The 25,644-nt window shown below is 40.7% G+C and overlaps 1 protein-coding gene across 1 annotated transcript in view; it reads left to right on the forward strand.

Moving 5' to 3' along the window:
- T265_03361 (hypothetical protein) overlaps positions 1 to 25,644 on the forward strand; it is a gene marked incomplete at both ends in the record, with an annotated part of 152,748 nt that overhangs the window by 4,971 nt on the left and 122,133 nt on the right. Inside the window, 3 exons of the mRNA XM_009167822.1 lie at positions 19,082 to 19,253; positions 20,897 to 21,063; positions 22,216 to 22,944. Of these exons, the coding sequence (XP_009166086.1) occupies positions 19,082 to 19,253; positions 20,897 to 21,063; positions 22,216 to 22,944 (1,068 nt within the window). The remainder of the gene's footprint in view (positions 1 to 19,081; positions 19,254 to 20,896; positions 21,064 to 22,215; positions 22,945 to 25,644) is intronic.

A 25,644-nucleotide genomic window follows, 5' to 3' on the forward strand; every position in this document is an offset into this window, starting at 1 on the left:
AGCCTAATAAAACCTCTGACTCAATCAAAAAAATTATTAGTTGACTGAGTTTCATAATGAAAAACTGTGTGACCTTACAGAAAAAAAATTGCTAAAAGCTGCAACGTTATTCATCGAGTAGTGAGGCACAAAGTGAGTTGTAAGTCCTAGTGTAGAGTTATACGAAGGTCGAGCACACAGCGACTAAAGCAGCCTCAACTCGACTGTCGTGAGGGCCGTCAAAGATGGCGTTTCACTCACCAATTGTCACCAATTGCTGCATTAAATATTCCCTCATCATCGAACAAAAAAATCCCTCTTAGGTTAACTTTTCAACGTATGCTTTTGACACACTGCAACACCGAAACATTTTCTACAAACTAAGTGGCCTACCCACAAATTGTGTTTAAGTTCAACCAGTTTGTTGTCTACTTTAGCAAGACCTCCCTTATTGTGAGAACGATGTTCAAGTTAACTCTTTTCAGACGGAGACGTACGACTCAAAAGCTTAATTCAATTTGTAATTGAGCGCAGCTCCCGATTTTGTCTGACTTTAGTTCAGGTAGAACAGAAGGAGACGAAAACCCAGGGATTGCGTCTATTGGATGAACCTCAAGTATGGTGAACCCAACTGTAAACTGTCTTCAGCAATCTATTTGTAGCGTCCCGTCTACGCAATGCGCTGCGATATTTCGAATATCTGCCCACCTGAAACACTAGGCAGTCTATGTGAGATATGTTCAGTATACAAACATCAGAAAAGTCAGATAGATATGTTGGAGTTAATCCGAGTCTCCACTTAGAATTGAATTACTATATGCATGCGTGTAGCGTCCCAATTACTCCTGCTTACTTTTATTTTTCTCAAATTTCCATCACAAAGCGTTTTGATATTTTCATCCAGAGTGCAGGTAATAAATAACGAGTAGGTCTTCAAATTCCTTCTGAAAGTTCACAATCAACCCAAATTCAGTTTCCGAACACGGGATGATAAATCTGACGATGAGATTCTTACAAAGTGTGTGGAATGGCAGTGGGAATAGGGTAATCATTCCCCGCAATGGTTTCTACAGCATCTGTTTGCTGTTAGAGAAAACCGTACTTATGCGGGTATTCAGAACACCTGCAACTGCAGTATGTATCTTCCACAGGACTCAAGACACTACCTAAAAATTACGATATGATTGGGAACCTCTTGGGCAGTGTTGTGATATTCAATTTACCCACAAATGGGAACAAATAACTCTTAATCTTTGACCTCATATAATTTTACAGTTACCCGATGGACAATTCTCAACTTGTCTTTAGGACCGGAAGCTTGTTAATTCGCTCGAAAGGATACTTACTATGACCTTACAAAGCTATCGCTACGTAGGAGATGGCTGTTTAGCAGAAACAACTGTTCATATGTGCCATATCAGTCAAACAGGAACTTAAATAAATTGATTTGTCAAGAAATGGACACCGTTATCCAGTCTAGTCATTTTCTGAATGTTTCCTTGATGCACAAATGAAGGCAAGTATTAGCTACTTGAATAGTAAAAATATGGCAATAAGAAGGGTGCACAACACCCAATTACAATGGCTGGATGCCATACCGTTCCCTGAGAACGTACAAAATGTTACGTAGATTTTCTTATACGATCGTTCTTTCGCTGATTCGAGTAGTGGCATGATTGCAAGTCTTACCCAATCTGTTCTGTACAAGCATGCCCTCTAACCGTCAAAACAGGTTGCGTTTCCGCTACTCAACATAGCATTGGATATAGAGTCTTCCGCTGCTGTTCCCTCGGTAACCGGATTAGGTCCCTGCTAAATTTCCTCTAAATTGCATGACTGTATAACTGTTGTTTGTATTTGTGTTAACTATCGGAGAGTATACAATCTAGCAATCAGCGGCTTGGATTCACTCCTGACAAATCTATTTATCTCAGTCGACAGCACTGTGTGCTTGTTGAACTATTTTCCCGGATGGTTTTTTCGCCACTTTGTGACAATAAAAAGAATGGTATCGACAGCCGTGTAAAGCTCTTGGCAACCTCTAGCTGAATTCCAAATGGACGGAAGGGGAAAACCAGGAATGTCGACCTTATAATCATGAAACTAGGAACTGCAGCTTCCGACACATCAAGCAAATAGCTTATCATGCATGTGACTAACATGACTAACAAACTAATCGACTGCACTTCGGGTTGCCTTCCTATGGTATTTTCGAATGTGCTGGTGTGGTTGGACGCTCAGACGGGAGGCTATATAGTGATCGCAGCTGAACCGAGCTACTGGGGCTTCATTTGCCTGTCCAGAGTGTCTAATCTGGGGCGACAAACTTAGGGAGATTGCTCAAATTACTCGACTAGATATCTGCTTGACGCTCCTATCTGACGCAAATTCATTGAAAGTTGTAAGTCTATGTAAATCTGGTCTTACAGCCCGGGCACGTGTACACTGTTTTTTGCAATATCAAAGCACCCCTGACACAAGTTTAGCCGGATCGAACATGGATAATGCACCTGATCTAACTGTACAGTCCAGATACACTTTTCTTTATGCCATGTCGTTGTAATCCACCATATTTAGCAACCGCTATAAGAGATGGGTATGCCCATATAATCTAAACAACGATAAAAATAGGCTGGTAATTAAGTGGATATAAATACACATGTATTATCACTGAATCCAGTGTGAATAAAATGGCCTGCGTACTTTCGTCCCACCGCATATGTAGCTATATTTGGAGTTGAAAACGATACCCACAGAACGTTTTACGAAGAAAATGTGTCCTTACATTACTTCTGACTAGTTTCACCATTCGTTTTATTTTGATAAAATACCGGAGAAAGAAGTGTAAGCGTGAAAATCGTTTTGGTTCGGGTATCTTGTATCTGAGAGTGACAGTGGACATTGTGTGGTCTATCAGCAACAACTGGTTTGCACTCCTTTGGACAATGAATGAAAACATGCCTTAGTATGCTTAGCTGGGACTTTTATCGTTAGTGTCGCCTTATAAAAAGGCGAGGAACTAATCGACATGTGTAGGATCAGTCATCTTTTAACTTACCAACAGAGGTAGTCACGGACACAGATCACACAACATTCTTCCGAGTCTTGCTCTGAAATATATGCTGTTCATTGTGAAACTAGCCTCAACGTCCCCCGAATAATCTTACTTGGATTTTCATCATCTTTTCCTCTTTTCCACTTTTTGGGCTTCACCTGACTGGTTTATAATTCAATTCCAGAAAACATGACCAAGAAATAGATTACCCAACACCGTTAACCTATCGATTGGTAACAAAGAAAATCGTAAGAATCTGTCAGTTAAATTATCTTGTGGATTTATTACCGCATGTTTGCTTAATCAATAGGGACTTTCAGTCTAGAAAAAACAGCAAATATAAAACTGATCATTTCCAGGCGCCCTGATCTGCAGTTTATAAAATTTTCATATTGTAGCAAATATTTCAAGAAGACGTTGAAAAAGCAATTAAACCGGGAATTTAATATACAGCACATGCATCTGCAAACATACAGTGTGAATTCGTCAACCAAATAATGATACAATCCCAAGATTCATTGACTTAAATGTCTAGAAAAATTAGACAACAATTTGTATTCTAAAAACAATGTGTTTTACCTTCAAAATGTTGGTTGTATTGATGACACGGAGACAACTGAATAAAAATATTGACACCCTTGTAATATTTTGTCAGCCACAAAAAATTAGCAATAAAGAAACGATTTGCTTCAATATGCATCAATACAAACTTATAACATAGACCGGAAATCCAACAGAGAGCTTTGTAAGATGGTATGAAAATACAGAGAACTCGGAATGTATGGAGAAGACACAACAGTTTGCTTGCTTCAGCGCGGAACTCATCAAGAGGATAAATACAGCTTAATGTTTGCGTTCCTGTCAGAAGATTCCACAATCACCGACCTAGAGGCTTGGAACCTGTACTGATGATACTCGTGAAGTACAAGTAGCATATCGTCGTGATTGATGCTAATAAGATGGTTACTGATGGACTCGAATTTGCGGGATTAGATCATTCTCTTATTGCCAGCACAACGCAGCCATTAGTGTTGCCACACATTTGAAATGAAACTGTCCAACAGCTTTCCAGAGTCCAAAAGTCTGGCGGGTGGGACAGTCACTCGAGACAAACAGGTTAGTTATGATTCCACGTATCAAGCAGTGCAGACATTCGCTTCACGAGACTTTCAACACCAATCACACTTGTCTGGTCACATTGGGTTTATCTTACAGACTCATAATACAGTATATTTAATAAACAGCCCTCCACCGAGAGTGAATCAGTGCTATGAAAGGGAAGACTTCTGTTTCCCAAATGTAGTATGTATTTGTTAGCCAAACCGCCTGTGGAGTAATCGAATCGACCTTATTGTACACGCAGGCGCACTGAGTGCTTCACCTTCAAACTATTATTAAGTCGGTAAGCTTCGTTTCAACTATCATAAGGTATGCATCAAACCTATCAGAGTTCATCATAAATCATATTGAGAAAATGTGGGAGAACGAAAACAAGGTAGTATAAAAAGAGGGGCATGTATTCGTATGCTTATAATCAGAGGTACAAAAAAAACCCGGCCTACTCCCCACTCCACAATAAAACCAAAACGCACTGCATTCTATCTAGAGTAGATTAAATTATCACTCATTACATGACAAAACTCCACAAATCTAAACTATACACAAAGACACTCACGTATTCAACGATGCTGGTTACTGCGTCAACAAATTAGCACCCAAACCAGTTCACTTCATTTCGCGACTAGTAGTTCGTCCGCAAACCGCACGGTAGCAGTTCTAGGAAAGCCACTCATGATGAGATGGTACTTTTCAACAACTTTCAAATATCGTGTTTGGCGTAAGGACTGATATACTTGCTTCACATAATTCAATAATATGTTGGGCACTCGTCCTTAAGTTTCGAGTTGTGATCTCAGTCTAAAATACCCTCACATTTGTTTACCTAATACTTAAGGACATGGCTAAATTTTACCGCTTCTGTTGTCTTGAATTTATGAGCTTGGTGACAGTGATCATTATCATCGACTCGACCGATCAGTTTTGTGCGGTTAGAAGGCCATTGCCGAAACGGAACAACAATGAAGCTGTAACTATTCACCAACAAGTTTGCAACCACGTTATACAAAATCATTGTTTTTTATGGCGCTGCTGTATTTTCCAATAATATGTAGTGAGTGACACAAATCAGCTAATTTGGGGTGGCCCTGTCGATCGAAACCGAAACTGAGCGATCGGGTGTACTAATAATCCATATTGGGTTATCCTCTTTGCTATCTGTTTGCCACTAATTAGCAGGCATTACAGACTTCCCAGTTGCTGATGTAGATTTCTGTTTAATTAAGATTTTGGTCAAGTTTAGGCAAGCTGATTTACTACCGAAATTTAGTGAGCACAAGTTTTGTTATTCAGGAGCTTTGTCAAAAGAGCTGTCTCCTCCAAGTTACATTCACGATGCTCAGACCATTAAAATTCCTCTATTGAAAAAGATCACTTCCTAGAGACTGAAGCGTGTCCCAACAGGACAGGATGCAACCCCATGACAAACGATTAAAAAGTGGCGTTCAGTGGTTCACATGAGAGTGGTCAGCATTTACAATATTCCTAAGGTCACAGCTCTATGGGTTTCTCATCTGATGCTACTAGTTCAGCTCAAAACAAGATCAGAAGCGGCTCGGGGAATAAGACAGCCGAAGGCATGAAAGTTATTCGATGTTTTACTTGAAGCCTTACACTAAAAGAGGGATTTCTGGTGATGGCTCCCCAGTATTTCTGCTATTAGCTAAAGTCTAGCTAGGGCTAAGGACTGTGTACTAAGATTAACATACCAAGACTGTAGGAAGTGTTACATCAGACAGACAGCTACGTGACTACACACCAGAACTAACATACACAAGGGGCACATACGGAATCCAACGAAAAGCTCACAATAATCTTAGGCAATAGGTAGAGTCTCGTCAAAGACGGAGCACGTACTGCAAAATAAACACTGAATCGATCTAGAAAATGCAGAAATTCTGTGGTCAAGACCGAGTGGCTCTGTTTGTGCGAATCGCAAAATTCCATGGTGATAAGAGCACACGGAGCGCAGAACGGAAGTCCCTTCTAGATCAGTTGGTCTCACAATTTGGTTCACTGAGCAAAAGTCGTAAAGACAAATGGTCCGGGGCCAAAGTTGAAGCCCAAACCGGCCAAAATCCACCTAATACTTCCATTTACAGGCCAATTAACACCAACACTGGTCAATGGGTTAAGAACAACAAAAACTGTGGGTGGGTTTGAAAGGGACTATGCACATAAGCTACTCTAGCCCAGAGGACCCAGGACTAGAGCCCATTATCGGGGAAGCTTCGTCAGCCAAACTACCAAAAGGGAACGACTGACTAACATTTAGGACTGATCTTGTTCATCATTTTCAATATATCTCACTGGGTGCTCTTCCGTATATCCCAAAATGCAATTACCCTGCTAACATATACGTTTGAGGTAGACTTCTTCCTGTAAGTGAAGCCAATCTATGCTGAAAAGCCGAAAAGCACTGTTCAGTTGGCTTCGACAGAGATTTCGTCGCTGTTGCAAGATAAATCCACCATCAATGCGAAATACTGATGTCTATATCGGTTTTAAACATCTCACAACTTATTCAGTGATGTAAGTTGCACAGATAGTGCCAAGAAACAAACGTTGTCAGTACACTGCTATATCATGTGCAAGAAGATTATGACGACCGAATGTTTGATTGGAAGACAAATAAGTATAAAATCTTCAATAACCGTTCGTCAAATTATTGAATCATTATTCAACTTTATGAGTTCTGATCGCTTCGTCTCAATCTCCGACAAGCTACGCCAAAACCAATTGTCAATAATAATTAAAATTGCCTGATGGCATTAGCTGTCTCATCAAATTGTCTTTGCGCCCACAGCTCTCCGTAAATCTGTTTCTCATTTCTGCTGTTGTATAGTTATTTTGTCCCTCTCTATAGCTGAGGTTGAAACCGACCTGTACAAGTAGTTGCATCTTTTATCGCAGCTGATGTCATTTGGAAAAGTATGAATGTTCGTAAAATTCCGGGTGGAGGGATTTGTGGATCATTCCAAATTTAGATTGAAATTTAGAATTTTTTGAAATTTTAGAAAAATTTAGAATTGAAATTAAGATGAATTCGCATATTTCCACCGAGCTGATTCAATTGCTCGTTAGCAGCAGCAATAAAAAAGTTCACTGACGGAGGTTGTAAACAAAAATCCCTATAGCCGTCAGTCAGTATTTTTCTCAACCAGTAGAAAAATTCTTAGACGGAATTGTCTTGCAACGGCAGGTTCCAGATACATTGGAGTCAACATAAAAGCTCCGAGGTCAAATAAAACTCGGTGACGTGCCCACCTATAATATATCTGCTAAAAACAGAAACTCTACGACAGACAGTGTTATTTTCTGGACGGTATGACCCTGAGCATAACTCGTCAGTATAACATGTTCAATCTGTATGCCACTCCGTTCATTTGTGATTACCGGCTGTTCCCAAAGATTGTGAGAATTTCATCGTACCGCAAGGTTAGTGTGGTTTAAATTTTTAAAACCTACAAAATAGCTCTGACCGGCTATCCAAATTAGCTGACAAAAGCAAAACACGGTAAGAATTTTTCGTTCAACACCACGCAAAATCAACGAGATCTGTGGAGGCTACCACGGTAAAATGATGACCAAATAGGTTAGCTGTTTGCTGGAGATTTAGCAAATGACCAGTTTTGAGGGATGCATGAGTTCTGACTCAAAAGATTGTGCGTGCACGAATTTGCTTCTGCGTCCGAATCAACGATGCTCTATGTTTCTTCCAAGTATGTCAAGGCAAGTGCAAGTAAGCTTGTAAACTCAGTGAACAATGCTGTAATAGTAGATATTACCCAGATATACCTGCTTTAAACTGAATGTGCCAACCATCATGCGGGTAAGCTGGTGATGTCTTCGTTAGAACATCTGGTGCCTCCGACCGAATCTCTCGCATGACAATGGAAATTATATTGAACTCGTCATTCAATTATCTCACCAGGAGATACAGATGGAGGCCTGGCATTTCTAGCCGCAAAGTTAGTTTACCACGGAAATGATTTCGTGACATAATATGGAATGGAGCGTATTCTTCACCATTGCATACTTACCAAGCTCTCCACAGAATACTCTTCAAAACAATGGAACTAGAAAAGACTATTCAAGACCAGTTTATAAAACTGTGTCATGAACCACAAACAGTCTATCACAGAAGAATGGGAGTACCCGTTAATTGTAACCATTTGGACAATCGGTATCATCTGAACGTTCCTGACGGTTCATCCATCCGCTTTCCGTATACTTGAGTTTTCTGCCTCTTAGAATTTAGTAAACGTCAAGACTCGCACACTGATAGAAAGAATTTGTTTCATGCAAAAAGCTTCTTCCAACGTTCCAAATGCTCTTCTAAGACAATGGAACAAAACGCATTTTCTCAGAAAGAAAAGGAGAGTGATTGCAGCGTTTAAAGTTCTTTTTGTAAAAATACGGCCCTAAGATGCCAGCTACCCTCAGATTGCCCTTTATTTGGATGCGGAGTCGAAGCATGCCTGTGCGAAAACATTTCACTCACCACTTGCGTAACCATTGCACCCAGCCCTCCGTCAATCTCATGCAAAGGGTCCATTGGTTTAGTCTTCATGGTACTGTGGTGTTTTCGTTATAAATACCGAATATTTTACATGGTAACTGCGGAGAGTGATGCAACAACTTTGTAGCATATATGATCAAGTGAATTAATAGTTCAGCGTTTTTTTTACTTGTAATCAGTCGCTAATTTCGAAGGCCGAATGGGCTTGTCCTTTCAGAGCAATATGTACATTTATCGATCTCCCGTTGGGAAGTAACGGACACATTAGAATGCACAACAAGTTTGAACAATTCTCCACACCACGAGTACGTGTGTCATAAGTCAGAAACAACACAACTAGCACAACTAATTTCAAGCACTTTCATTCAAGAAATTCCATGGTTACTTTAACCTTGATTTGTAAAACCTGCCACGTCATTCCAATAGGGTGTCTAATCAGGAAGCAGGTAAATTTGAAGTCATATCTTTAGATTCGACCTGATCTACCTAGTCAACAATGTGTTTGCGGCAGACCATGCTCAACAATTTCCAGCGTTTAGAGGACTCACATTTGGAGATCATTCCATGACGGTAACTTTTCGGCAGTATGTGTGCATGTTATGCCAATCTGGTGTGCGCCTCTAAAGCAAAACATCTGGTAGGATTGCAACTTTTCATATTTTCACCAATTATTCCTCACAAGGTAGTATCTATTTAATTTTGCGCAATATGACAATAAAATCTGTCTCCTTTTTGACATTTTCGCAACTGAGACGAAAATAATCTCGATGCAGTTTTGTATGTCCAGAAATCCGGTCTTTTGTACCCTTAGCTGAGCGAGTTTAAAAAAATGCTATTCGAGTAGTAGTGCAGGGATGACATGGATAGCATAAGTTATAAACTATATCAAGCTTGTATTTTTACAGCAGCTGCGCGGTCCCAATAAGCAATATATCGCAACTGCCTCTCCTTAGTCTTGTTAACTGATTATTGTCACTATGTTAATTAGACCTCACAAAATTAGTAAACTATCGTTCAGAAATGATCGGTAGAAGTATATGGACGATCTCGTTGATAGGGTGGGTGATGTTTTAAAATTTGTGGATTTTATGCTGGTTCTGAGCCTGTCCAAACTCCAAACCTTTTTTAGGCTTTTAAGATATTTTACTTATCAAAGCTCATCAAGTATGTTCATCACCTAAACTCTTCCTTGATAACTGGAAACATCTAGTAGGAGACTGAAACACTACCTAAAATTTCAGTTAGATATTTGCAGAAGAACAGCGACAATCGCTTGAATGATTGTGCCCCAAGTTGGGAACTGGCCAGACGATTGTGAAACGGGAGACTGACCTAAGTCCCTGTGTTAATGCGAACAATTCCTTCAACTTCCCTAGGTGTGAATGCACTCTTCTGCCGACGTCAAAGAGAAATCTCACGAATGTTGAAAATAATCTTACTAACAAGGTGGTAAGTGCCATGTCAAACAAACTCAGTCTACAAATGGTCGTCCTTATGTGGCAAGATTTTGTACACCCTCAAAGACTTTACTCACACCAACCGGAGAATTTTCATCTAAGTAACTGATGGTACGAGAGGAACTTCCATTGAAAGTGCGAATTCCCATATTATGTAGCTTTCGCGCTGCATACTAAGCGCTACTTAATTCGCTGTTTCTCGTGGAGGAAATGTTCATGTTTATTTACCAACTGGTGAACTTGAGAATGTATTCCAAAGCATTCTTTTACCAGGTCGAGATAGGATAAAAGTAACTATCAAAATTTACAAGTAAAAACAGAATATATATATATATATATCACCCCTCTTCCGAGTGCATTGCCGGACTGAAGATAAGTAATGAATCTAAAAACCTAATACCTATAAAGAGTAAGAAACCCATTAATTTGCTCGGAGAAGAGTAGAGCAGACCGTCTTGGTTCATTCCTGCATGTCACAGGATTTGCCGGGCAGAAGCAAACTTTAGCGCACTGTTTACGTTCTTAGCTGCTCAGATGCTCCCGGATTAGTTCAATTGGGGTAGTCGCATAAAGTCCATTCTTCAGGTTTGTCAAAAGTTTAACTTAGCATCTTTTTAAATAACCGCTCTTTTCGTANGCAACCAACTGGTCCTAATTGCTCTCATAAAAATACAGAATTGATGTCCGTCCTGAGACTGCTTCGCAGCATTAGTGTTTGTGTATTTACGGTGAATGAGATTACTCAGAATCCATAACGCAGTTTTTAGGATGGGAAAAATATTCATTCATTTTGTAGTGATGGATGGAATAATCCAGCTTAATCTCCCAAACACATGGTTTGTCCAAATTATGGGTAGTGTCATACCAAGTGAAGTAGTCAGTTATCTTAAATATCGGTTTGTATAAAATATACAACCGTCATTACGCGGCTCATTTTGCTGGAGAATTCTACAGTGGATAGTTGAATTTCTCAAGTCAACACTGGCCCAAGATGGAAATAACAATTTATAATCTAATACGCAGGCTTGAGTAATCAAACCCTAGGGAGGACCATGATCTAGACCTATCTGATGTGCAACAAGAGGGATGAAGTCGGTGGTGAGCAGTCCAGAATTTTAACTGGTCTAATACTTGGTGCCATATAAAACACGTGTCCATCCTGTTCATAGCAAAGGTGGATGGATAGGATTTTAATGACGCGCTGTGTGATTGTAGTCCTTTGTTTATTTTATACAGTGGGTGAATTAAGTGACATTTCAAGGGACACTGGTTGTAATGACATAATATTGGTACTTACGAGGCATCTTCAGTTGTTACGCACTGCCGATTGGAAATCAATAACGGCTACACTGAGCTCACCTTTTAGGCGTTGTCTTTTATGAGCACATCCCTTCGGGAAACGCTTCAAGGTAGCACAGGTCAAATCGGAAGCTGTTACAAAACACCGCGAGTTCGTCACTTATTTTATGACTTAATAAGTTTGTCAACATCTGCAGCTTACAGTTAAAAATATGTCCCAATGTTCAGGGCGATGCAATCCATTACTTGAATGAAGCAGAAACAACCCAGAAACAATCTTGTGATAACGGATTCTTCACCCGATCTATTCACCAAACATCTGTGTCTGAATCCGACGGTGACCGCTACACTCTCCTCGCAAATATCCGGCCAAAATGATGCCTACAGATTTGTAAGTTCACCGGAAGTACCAATGATTCGTTTCGAGAGTATGTGGACTTTTGAGGTTGGCCGTTCGGTACCTAGCTGTACTCATGCAGGCGTTGAACATCAGATAGTCAGGAACAAAAATCTTCGTTGCCTATTCTGTCCACTACAGCGTCAGTCACGGCATTCACTGAACCAGTCAGTTGCGCCTAAGTTTTCGTTGAAATCTAAGGCGGACTCGTCTTATTGTGGTCTTACTGGCAAACATTATAATTGGTCCTGCTAGGAGGCATTTTTCACTAATGATTTGCCAGTATTTCTTGAGTGCACTGCACACAGTGAATCCCCAACAGTCGACCGAACATACAGGGAACAAACATTCAGTTTTTTATACTCAACTGAATTTAATCACAACATTCATTTGCAAATGAAACAGAACATGGTGATCACTTCACGTCGTTCTCAGTGACATGACGACTGGATCAAAAACGACATTCCGCAACGATTGGACGATCTGACACAGCTGGCTTCGGCAACGCTTTTATACGCTGCTTTCTAACTTATTTCAATGGAGCTCATTTTCTGCTCAGATGACCCCCACAATTGTGTCTGTCGTCGCAGAAGAATCAAGCTGAAATCCACATGCTTCTCTAAGACGAATTAACGCGCAGGAACGATGACTTTTTTCACAATAGATTCCAAGCTGAGTGGAGCGATTAAGCTTCATATGCGATGCAGCTCAGTGATGAACGTTTACTAAAAGTCATAATAAGGGCTGACCGGATTGCATTCCGAAATCATTGTCAGTCAGATTACAAGCCATACATATTTATATTTTCGAGCTGCGAGCTATGATTGCTTATTATTGCTCGCGTACAATCAGCTTGCTTCAACCAACAAATCTGATTATTATTATGGAAGTTTGTTAACGCGCGGGTACTCTTTTAGTGACCAGTCCATGAGGTCTTGAGCGTGGAAGTCAACGCTAGGTGATTCTGCGGAATTCGGCTTGGGTGTTAAAGAAGATACACAGGAGTTGTCCACACGTAACGCGCCACTCATACTGTTGCTGAAAACTCTTCGAAAACCCAAGACCGATCTCACCTTTCTAACGACTGATTAGCTCATCCATATGTTCTACTTGTGCCCAAATTGGACGGAATCAGCCGATTACTGTCATTTGCACAAAACAGTGATGGGAGTCTCAAATGAATCCAGTTGACTTTCACGTTTGCGATGGTCATCTTCAAGTGAATGTGCTGTGAAAGTCTGATGTTTATGTTTATGAAATGTTCGTGGCAGCACAATACATTATCGAAACGAAACACACTACTCAAATGACAGTATTTGTTGAATGTTGTCCAATTCAGATTCAACTAGAACATAAGGCTGACGGACAAGAAACTCGAGGACTGTGTCTATCTGATGAACTCCAATAGGGGCGGAACCGGTCGTGGCCTGTTGTAGAATTTCTGGTAACTCTATTAGCAGTGTGTCACGTTTAGACAATGTGTTGTCGTATCTTGAAAATCTTACAAACGGAAAAATAAGTCAGTCATGTGCAGCACATTTGGTTGAAGAAAACGACTATACAGCCGAAGGTCAACTGGATTCGGTTCAATGCCCATCGAAACCAATTTCTTGTGCAAATGAGGACATTCGACGAATACACGAAATTTGGGGAGTAGATAGACTATCAGTCGCATTAAAAGTTTGAACCCATTTTTAAAATACACAAACGTTTTTCAGGTTTCCGTATACATATCAGATCAAGATGCATTCCCTCTCTGTGAAAGTCCACAGTGGATTAACTGCGTGACTGACTTCCTATGGGAACGTGCATGGCTAGTCATATGTTCAAAGTAAATTGATCCCCACCAACAAGGGAAGGTCCAGGTGGAACCATACATGAGAAGCATTTATGCTAGGTATCCTGATGCCCTCCTAGAAAGTAGAAAGTGTGTGATCGTTTTTTTTACCTGCTAGCTTTACCAAACCGTTCCCAAAACAATAAAAAACACTTCACAGGAACCTTTTGGGCTGTTCTTCAATCTACTCCTTGGTATCATACCTGTCGCATAGGTGTTTTTCCACCTTAAAAACCTATCTTCTGCCATATTGCGATATCCCAGTTGATTCCAAAGCGCAGCCAGCTATTTCCATATCCCTCCTCCTGAAATAATCGGTTTACGAACGCCGGTTGTTCAGTGTCAACAAAAGTTGTTGGGTAATCAATGAAATAAAGCATCTGATAATTTATTGTCGTATGGCCAGCAGTGGCGTTGGAATGCAAGGCATCTACGAAGGATAGGGATTGTCTTAGTCCATGCAAATTGCATTAAATTACTGATAAAAAAACGCGACGATGAATATGAAGACTTCGACAAAGCAACCCTTGCTCTCTGACGTATATATATAATTGTGTTCACACTAGCTAAAGAAAAGAAAGTGAATAAATGATCGATCATTTTAATCCTATTGCATATGGCCATGTGTTGTGTTGTGTTCTTTGTCATACGCCGGTGAAGTGCATGTGCGTCAAACAAAGTTACAAGGGGCAGTAACTTAGGTCAGTATGCGTAAATCCCTATAAACGAGGTATGATCCGGCTGTAGCAACCTCTGACTTAACACACGGTGCGCATCAACAGGTGTCCAGCGCGAAAGTAATTAAAAAGTGTTTTCAAATGCATTCCGATGAATGACGGCATATGCGTCTAAATTTCTAAGCGTTACAAGGTTTAATTAAATAAATCAAAAGTTCTGAAAGTGATTCAGCCTCAGCCAGTAAATTCATCGGAGAATGACTGTAAAAAGGCAAAGTTCTTCCAAGGAGGCTCACTATCATAAACGTCTGTATCCCATTTGCAGATACACCTATAAACTTGTATACGCGAATTCGTGATCACTCCACATCCAACTTGAAGGGGCTGAAAGCGTAAACTCCCATTTTTCAGCTTTATGCGACTGGCGCACTACGAAAGTTACCTAACAATGGTCTGCGGCAGCAAAGTGTCCAGCAGACCCGTCGTTTCCGAAGGTCCGATTGCTTTCGGCCCAACAGCAGAATGTCAACAATAACCTCCATTAAGTGAGATAATCTACATAAAATCACTTGAAAGTTTCATGCAGAAAATTCATTACTCCGAGGAGTATGTGTAGTTAATTCGGCTGAGAACCATCGTACAATTTTGGTCCAATGATACAAATCGTCTGTTTCGCGGTCAGTGAAAAAGACCACTTGCATGTCCAAAACATACTACCTCTTATGCCGAAGAGCAAATATTATCGTGCCTTAATCTCTTTGTTTTGTCAAAAGAAACCAGCATACAAAACCTTAGATGTCACACTTCTAAAGAAAGATACTGTTCAAGAAAGCGGTGCGTGACGACCTCCATGATCTAGAACGTAATACCTCAGAAGAGTGATAAGTCCCAAAGGAAAAGCTTGATTTCATATTCTCTCAGTTTGGTCTACGTTTGGTGATTGCTGTTAAAATCACTGCGGTTAGTGATTGATTCTGATTGAAGACTATCCTGGTCACACGGACAACGTGATATATTCAAGCTGCGAGTTATGGGGTTCTTCAAGACGTTTTCCCTCTACTAAATGGTTTGTCGCTGAATACGGCATACAAAAAGCGGGAGCGGAAGACCTCAATTTTCCACAACTCATAATAGTGTTTAAAGATTTTGCTTTTTCTCAAACCAAGGCCCAGACACTTCCTCTAAATTGAGGGACCTAACTTCAAACCGCCTGTGATGGTAACGTGTGATACGTGGCTGTCCTCATTCGAATAATCTTGCTCGTCTTATTCCCGGGGATCCTTATGAAGGATTACGAATGTAGAATTTGTATTCTTTTGTGAACTTCTGGTGCTGTCAGTCTTCTGTAGGTGTGTTTAGGGAGAAGCTAACGTAAGTCATATCCTGGACGGTGCTGTGATTTGATAGCAAAATCTTCTGAAACAGAGGAACTATTCTGGGAAAGAAGCAAATTGAGAACAATCTGCCCGTTTTAAGCTGCTTGTGTTAGAAAATTCTCCATTTTTAACTCACGTTACCAATTGTTGTACTGGTTTGCTTCGTGGGAGCCGTCATCGTAAGCGTGCAACGAAACATTAGAACCGGGAAATGATATTCGCTTTCATGAACTAGCGTGCGCGGTGATGATACTCACTTTTAATAGACAGGAAATAATGGGACCGCTCAGACGTATCTCTTCCTTTATTTTGTTTGTCGTCAACCATATTTATGTGGAAACCAGGCGACTAACTTGCAATACTAGGTTTCTGCTTTCTAAGAGAAAAGGCTTCAATTAAGAAAACACGCCCGACCAACTCGTTCTTGTCCTGGGAATTTCCTAATCTAGTAGAAAGCTGCCAGTATCCATGTACCTTGTCCCGACTAGCTATCGGTAATCCAGAATAGTCTGGCACTTAAAAAGATACCGTCTGAAGAAGTAGACGATTACAATTTCGGAGTAATTTAGTTATCTCCCTGAAATGCTAGCCACACGAAATCCACCACTTTTTCAGTAGTGGCCAGTTTATCTCCGTTAATCTAGCAATCTGGCGGATCCACTGAGGTGATCACATGCTCTTCAAGAGCAGAAATGCAATTAGAGATTATTCAGAATTTTCGGTTACTTTGGAAAAGTAACGGAATACTTAAACATAACATTTGTTCAACAGCATTTCTATGAAATATATCCCCATGGCGTCTACTTCGACAAAGTACTGCAGCACACACTGACGATAATCACAATTTGATATACTAGTGCTACGTTGGCCGCATTTTGTCATAACCTTTCGATGTCAACAAAGTTGATCTATCATCAGTGTTATATAAGTTGATCAACAACCATTGGGTGAAATATGTTTACTAAAGTGTTATCTGAGGATATACTGCCACGCTTTATCTAATCCGTAGTCATCCATCTCGGAACTGTGTGATGAATGATGTATGATCATCGATGATCCAGGAATGCATAAAATGTATCGCATCAGCAACAGCAGACCTTACATCAATATTAGTGTGAAGCAAATTAGAGAGCGTGCAAATTTACGACAAATTCATTACCAGTAATGTGCGGTTCACCATTTATTGTACCATCCGCGCATTGTACGTGCCAAAACTAAAATGCTGGTTGATATTGCGGAAGAGTAAAATATCCTCATCTGTGAGCACTTTTCCACCATTTGGTTAATTCTCTTACTCGTAACATCATCAAAGTGAAATATGTTTGGACCAACACAGATAATCGCATATCAGAGGAAAAAACTGACAGAGATTGTCGAAAAAAATTGAAGTACCGTTGCTTCACTAATCAAATCTTTTACAGTGTTCACTATAATAATGTTTACATTAAGTCATATATAAGATAGATAAACAAATAGGCAGAGAGATAGATTAGATAGATAGATAGAAAGATAGGTAGACAGACAGACAGACAGACAGACAGACAGACAGACAGACAGACAGACAGACAGACAGACAGACAGACAGACAGACAGACAGACAGACAGACAGACAGACAGACAGACAGACAGACAGACAGACAGACAGACAGACAGACAGACAGACAGACAGACAGACAGACAGACAGACAGACAGACAGACAGACAGACAGACAGACAGACAGACAGACAGACAGACAGACAGACAGACAGACAGACAGACAGACAGACAGACAGACAGACAGACAGACAGACAGACAGACAGACAGACAGACAGACAGACAGACAGACAGACAGACAGACAGACAGACAGACAGACAGACAGACAGACAGACAGACAGACAGACAGACAGACAGACAGACAGACAGACAGACAGACAGACAGACAGACAGACAGACAGACAGACAGACAGACAGACAGACAGACAGACAGACAGACAGACAGACAGACAGACAGACAGACAGACAGACAGACAGACAGACAGACAGACAGACAGACAGACAGACAGACAGACAGACAGACAGACAGACAGACAGACAGACAGACAGACAGACAGACAGACAGACAGACAGACAGACAGACAGACAGACAGACAGACAGACAGACAGACAGACAGACAGACAGACAGACAGACAGACAGACAGACAGACAGACAGACAGACAGACAGACAGACAGACAGACAGACAGACAGACAGACAGACAGACAGACAGACAGACAGACAGACAGACAGACAGACAGACAGAAGTAGGAGACTGGAGAACTTTCAAACATGATGGTCTATGAGGATATTGCTCTAGAGACACGTACGTCAATGCATTTTGACTATTTATAACAAGGTTTTCCGAAATTTTACTAAACTTGTTCGCTGTACGGCGTTTAGTAAAATCTAGATGAAAAAATGCTTACGAATGTCGACTGTGGAACTTCGTCTTGCGCTGCTTCTCTGTCACGGGATAAAAACGGACGGCATGACATTTGTATACAGTTTGATGGGTTGAACTACGGTTCATGCTGATCACAAAGAAACTGGGGCTCTTCAGCTGAAGTACGGAAGGTTAAACATATAGCCTGCAACACAAGAAAACAAAAAATCAATAGCAGCGCTGCCAGAAGCTCGACGACCATTCGTAAATTGAGTGAAAATATGAGGTGTGAAATCTTTGACTCGAAATACCTCATGTTATTTGGAGAGAACATAATCATATTCCGTCCTGTCTTTTGTGTGGGAATACAAAGGTACTTAGGTTTTTACTTCACTGCTGGAGTACAACCGCTAATAAGTAGAAGACGATATTTCTGAACATGCCCGTCTGCTGAACAGACATGGACAAGCAGTCAAAGATGCGTCAGATTACCGAGTCAATCTCATAAAGAAATGAAGTCAGTCAGCCAGAAGTCGGTATGAAGTAGCGGCGGAACAGAGAACGGGTTAGTCGAAATGTGTTTGGGCATAAGAGGCTACTACGGTTTTTGAAAGGAATCAGCCCGCATAATTGCGATGAAAACAGGAGAAAATGAAACACTTTAACTCATGAGTATTAGTGTAATTAGTGGACTTCCTCCCGCGAACGGGGCCACTGCATACCCACAGATCACTTTTGCAGAGACTATGAAAACGATCATCGAAGGTAAAATACATAAAAATGAACGAGTGTTAAACTGAAATCAAGAAACTGATGGATTCATGTTTATCTTAAGTAAAAGTGGTCATACTTCTATAGGATCGAATTGAGTTCAGTTCCAATAACCTACGGAAACTCAACCGGCACTGAGCTTTTTTATTATTGCTATTGATTCAGTAACATCTTTTCACTTCCTCTATTGCAGTTCTGTAAATTGGATAGTTCCACGAATGACACGGTTATCAGGGATCTGCTCAAACGCAAATGGGGTTTGAAACCTCCAACGCTAATCATAACGGTGTTCGGGACTGATTTCGAAAAGAAAAGAAAACTGAAAATGATTTTCAAGAAAGGACTGTGGAAAGCTGCTGAAAGTGGTGCGTTTTTCTGCGCCACCATCCTTTACCTTTCATCTCTATTCAATTTTTGTCTGCGTTGTGCTGCGCTGTTTTTGAAAGGCACTGACTTTTGGCTTCTTGGGTAGCATAGTTCAATGACTAATACAAGAGAATTAGATTTCCCTTCGGAATATGTTAATCCTGCACCCCCTATCCGGTTATTTCTTAAGATTGACGCCACATCTAGATTATGGGAACTTTGAGCCAGTCAGTTCTTCCTGTACAGTGCTCGATTTCAGTGATCATTTGGTCCCTTATCAACATACGGTAACTGAGGTGTGAATTAGCTACATGTTACCTGAATTTGAATGACCGAAGACGTGAGAAGCAGACAATGTTCTCCTTCGAATTTTGTGAGAAGTGTGAATACTTTGTGGCTTATCCATTCCAAGTAAAATTTTGGCGCAGTAAGTCAGCTCAAATCTCACGAAGAAATTATACCTTTTGCTGTAAACAAGCCTATTCACTCTAGCAACCAGGAAGTTACTAAACGGTAGCGATGAAAATACTCATATATATTTGTATTTTACACTGAAAAGGTCAGTCACTACGACGTAGCGACCAAATACCTGATTGACAGGGAGGCTATTGCGAATAAAGTTGAAATTACCCAGATTTGTAGAATCCGGGGTTCGATTCAGTAAATCAAGATTAATTTCGTTGATTTAAGTTAAAAACCTGATGAAGGGCTTCCTAGGAAATTGTCAAAATACTGACTGCATTTGTTGCTAATTACGTCATCACTTTTTGGAATATTGTCTAAGGGAAGAACAGTATTTTTCTGGAACTGGACTTGATTGGATTGAAACCATAGTTTCGGAGCATTCCCTTACACTTTCATATATGGAAGTCAACATGTTGCTCTATCGTAACCAAGAAGTCATCCCTAAGTGAAGTTAGTCTATGCTGAAAAGCCGAGAAGCAGAGTACAGCTGTTTCACTTTTGTGAGCACTGTAAATCTCAGTGCTTCTAAGTAGATTCGAAATTGTCGCCTTCTGCCTAATTTACTGTGTTCACCAGTAGCTGATCAGCGGACTTCGGTAGGACATATCGTCAACCATCCTTCGATCATGTAATTCAAATCACATGGTCACACATTGACTCGGCTTTTGAGTGGTGACTTCTCCAATGGGGACTCAATCTGTGAGGCTTTCTCCTTTCTAGGCAGATTCAATACATATTGATGATGGTCAGGCGAAATTTCCAAACTGTAGTCCAGATACCACTCTCCAAGGAGCCAATCAGTAATTGACAACGTGATGTGAGCTACGTGGCCGAAGGAAAGGGTGCGATTCCTCATCCACGAACGAGTTAATCAAACCGCTGATCAGCCACCGGTGGTCAAACTGTGATTTGTTCTGGATATAGCAAGTTCCTGTCTCCATTAGAGTGTGAGGTGCGCCCTGCTGTCGAGTCCCAAAGAGTTGGAACAGGTTTACAGGCTCTATAGTCCACACTTACTTCACTTGTGTAAAGGAGACTTGAATGAAATTTGAGCATCCCCCTATACTATCATCAAATTTTAATACTGATGAACAGGATAAACACAAATCTTCAAATATGCTTTCGAAGAGAGTAAAATGATATCCTGGTATTTTCACTTTCCTTTGTTCGCGGCAAGGTTGCTGGATTGTCACCGGTGGTTTTCACTTGGGTATCATGAAACTTACCGGTGAAGCTGTTCGCGACTACACGGATGCTTACGGTGGAAATCGCATGATGGCTTTTGGTGTAGCAAGCTGGGACTGTGTCATGAAAAACGAATTGCTGGAGGCAGCTCTTCACGAGGTAAGGGTCAGATCGTGTCTGACTTATAGTTTTGTCACACTTTTGTGAATGTTTACTAATGCGGTTTCTAGTTCTCATCTATTATTTTGAGTTGAAAATCTCGAAGCCAGTTCTTCTCACCTGAGACTGAAAAGTTCAAGTGACATGGGCTTTTCCATTTAGGAGATTATCCAGCTGGAATTATACCAAGCCTAAATCACAAACAATTAAATATCTTATGTGTTGAATTTCGCTATAATCCACAGTCATGGTCACGGTAGATAAACCAGATACAAGCTAATCAGAGCAGTCTGTTGCAACCAAGTGTTCTTAAGAGTGATGGAGTATGACGACGTAATTTCGTTGTGCCGTTCTTTATGTCATCATCATCACCATTACCATCATCATCAGCGTCATTATCATCAGCGACAGTAGCCAAGACACTCAATGATATTGCTGTGCGGCTGTTTGCGTGCCTCAGTAAGCCATTGGGCTGTACTAGGGGAGGCTCATGCATCATCCACACAATCTCCTCTGCTAAGTTGGTCAATGAATGGAGGTCCGACCCCCAATTTTAAAGACTGGAACCACCGGTAATTTATTCCTTAAAATTCGGACAACAGAGTGATCTCAAACCCACCACTGCTGCACTGTGATCAAGTTTCCAAGCAAAACGCTTTGAATGAGGACCCTTACTAACCTCTTATCTCTGTTTTTTCGCCCTCAGATTCACAGATAAAAGTATTTGATGCCACACTGGGCGTCGTGATTTTTTTAAACTAAACGATATCCTATTTGGTAACAACCATAAATGACTCGTTTTTGTTCAGCGTGCTTTTGTATATTAGGTCATTTAGCAAAAACCAATGGAATAAAATCACCTTAAAATTCCTAATAGTTGATTGGGATTTTTAAACAACGTACTCGTTAAGGTCTCTCTACACTCTAAGCGAACACTACCCATAAATTAAATATAAGTATTCTGTTATGACGAATTCTGTATTGCCCATATTATTATTATTGCTTTTATCATTAATGCTCATGAATCAGACGCAAGAAAGCCGTGTGTATATTATGAGCGCATTATTACACACTGCTTTGCACCTTTCGTTTTTAAAGTTTCGGCGTTTCCAGGTCAGTATCTTACACTTATCTACCCCACACTTTTCTTAGGGGACAGCAGTTTATCAGTCCGAGGAAGATGATGAAGAACAAGAAGACAGCGTTATTGCCTTGAACGAGCCAACACATGACGGGGAGAAAAAGACAGTACGGACGGATATTGAAGAACGTGCTCTTGACCCAAATCACAATTACTTCGTTCTTGTGGACAGTGGAGTTTCAGATCAGGCCAAGGGGAAAGAGGCGGAATGCAGAGCCCGGTTTGAAAGGTGTATTTCCCAGTGGAGTGGAGCCAAAATTGCCCTTGACCAAAGTGGGGCTGGAGGAGCGGGGGCTGCGACAACTCAGTCTGGAGGGATCACATCAAGTACACATCTGCAGGCAACACAAAGTTCTTCACAGACAGGAAGCAACGTCACAAATCAGTCCAACGTTACGTTACAAAGAGAGGGCAGCGCAAGTGGGCCAGCAGGGCAGCAAAGTTCCACATCGGTAAACAAAGGGTCGAAGGCTACGGGGGGATCATCCACTACATCTGGGACCCAAAAGCCAGGAAATGAACAGACTGCTCCGGGTCAAGCGGCTTCAGGGGCGAAACAAGCTGGTGAAAAGAGCCTGTTAGATCTGAGTGGTAAACTTCAGAAGACTGGAAAATCGGTTGGCGGGGAAGAAGACATATTGGTGCCAATGTGCGGTCTCGTGGTTGGAGGCGATCGCTTCACGGTCCGACAGGTCTATTGCTCAGTTATCCAGAACCGATGTCCAATTGTTGTGACCAAAGTAGGTGATAATATGAGTGACTTGTTAACGTAATTTTCCTCAGCGTGGTTCAAGCAGTTCATACAACCTGGCTGCATGAATTAACTGGCTGTTATGACGTGTCATGTTCCAGTACTTTGGCGGTATTGTTAAAGTTTTACTTCGAACGATTAGAAAAGCACACACGTAACCGCTATCTAGACTTATGTGTTCAAGGAATGTTGGCCTGTGAATCGTAGAGAGACTTTTTACTTAATCTGCAATAGTTTCGGTCACGCGCTTTGTATTTACTCTTTAAAATACGCCGCGAGGTTATCATGTTTTTCGATAATTTCAAGCTCATATATTTGAGATCATACTCATTATTCAAAAGTGAACTAGAATTTCATAAACACGTCCTGTCACGTTGATTGGCTGTTTAGCCCCAATATAAAAAGCTAATTTTCATTTATTTATATTTTATATTCTTATTTTATATTTTATTTTTATTTAAATACTGAGGCTAGACACCCAATCAATGTGACAGGATGTGTTTATGGAATTCTAGTTCACTTTTGTATGATGTATCATCTCACGAGCTAAGCTCAGGGGCTCAAATGGATTACATCTAACTGTATTAGTGCCCCTAAAAAGCTATTTTCATTTATTTATATTTTATATTCTTATTTTATATTTTATTTTTATTTAAATACTGAGGCTAGACACCCAATCAATGTGACAGGATGTGTTTATGGAATTCTAGTTCACTTTTGTATGATGTATCATCTCACGAGCTAAGCTCAGGGGCTCAAATGGATTACATCTAACTGTATTAGTGCCCCATGTTTGAGGCATTCTAATACGCATGATGCCTAATACAAAAACAAATATGTAAACAAATTTTATCAATCAACTCTCTCAATTTTGAAATCTGAAGGATTCATACGGCCACGTCTATTGGTAATTTTGGCACCAACTAACGTGCCAGTACGAGACACTCGACAAAATACCACAATGCAAAATACCTACCAGCGGAGTCACTTACTTAGTGTTGAAGCACTGCAAGTCATTTTGTTGACGAATGGTTGGACATGGCACCAAGTACAAGACACAGAGTCAAACTTAGGATGTTGCGTTTCGAGCAACTGTCTTCCTATTGGCTTGTTTTCGGTGACACGACCTTCCGCTCCTCCTGTTATAAACCAGTGTGACAAGTTTTGTACGCTACCTTAAACTGATGTCTCATCTCTATAGAACCTCTTTCACTAGTCTAGCGATCAGTGAACTGAGTTTGCGCATAAGATTTCACAGTATATCTTAGCAATTTTCATAAGCGATTGCACAGATTCATATTGTAAAGCATATTTCTATGACTAGAAAGAACCCAGGATGGTCTCCTGGGTCCACACGGGATGCTGTTTACAGTAGCTTGTGCAATTAGATCACATCGGTTGATAGTACGGACCGGGTGCGATAGGAGCAAGGAAATCAAAGCAACCTCAAGTGTCACTGTATAATATGCTAAGCAACGTGTGGGATGAGTGTTTTTGTTTCCATCAGTGGACATTTTTCAAGGCAGTATGAAGAAGAGAAAATCACCAAAATGTATCGATTATTGATTGGAAAACCCATGGCATCCATAGCAGTTCACAGTGAGAATACGTTCATAATGCACCCGTAGTATGAACGAAGTAAAACTCCCAGAGTTGGAGAGAAGCAGCTGGGACTACAGCTTATCTGATGGATGCTCCGTCAACCTGGATAAAAAGAAGGATACTTTTCATTACACAACTGCACTTGAACTTTATACACAACTCTGAACAAATCGGTCGAATGGAATGTGTAGTCATCAAGCTCTTTCTTTGCTTTCCGGAATGCCTGATAAGTTAATGTCCTCCATATTCCTAACGGGCATCTGTGTGATTTGAGAAAAACGTAGTCGGTTACTTTGTGAGTACAATCCTATCATTTAGAGAACTTTGGCGCTTGATTCCATGAAAAGTAATCATAAGCGTTAAGAAGACGTAAACAACCTGAGTAATCCAGCTTTGTACACCGTTCTGTAGGTCAACACGTGTGTGCATATTGGTCTGAGAATGTCGCTCTGCTCCAAACACCACCTAAATTGCGGATGCAAAGGAGATTACTTAGTTCATATGAAAAAACAGCTTATGCGACTTCCAGAATAGCGATGAACCTAGTGAAGTAAGCAGAATTTCAAGCTCTGAATTGTTGAATTTCAAGCTCTATACACTGCACACACAAAAAAAGTCACGCAGGTAGCATCAAATGACGTGCTTTTGGCGTTTCTATGCTTCTGCACATCCCACATTTGCGACAAAAATTTGATCCAATTCACTATCACGCCTCTGAACTTTTGGTTTATCATACATGGTTTAGGAGACGAGGCGGCTCAAGTGGTCAGAACGCGAATTTAAGGACCGGAAGGTCTGTGAGTCAAACCCGACCTCTTCCTCTCAACTTACCCTCTCTAGGCTTGGGCAACCTGGCAGTATCCTAGCCCTCGGGCTTTTTTTGGGTAACATGGCAGCTAGACACCGAAAAGTTGTTACAGCAGAACGATTATTTTATATATGCGATATATATAACTTTTTATATATATAAACGACATTTTCTACATGATTTAATCCGTTTCCTAAAATTCCGAAGTAGATTTCGTTCACTTAATACTTACGATCCCATTAGAATTCATTGCTTGGCTAGAATATATATATATATATT

This window comes from Opisthorchis viverrini (assembly GCF_000715545.1).
Source record: "Opisthorchis viverrini unplaced genomic scaffold opera_v5_46, whole genome shotgun sequence".
NCBI lineage: Eukaryota > Metazoa > Platyhelminthes > Trematoda > Opisthorchiida > Opisthorchiidae > Opisthorchis > Opisthorchis viverrini.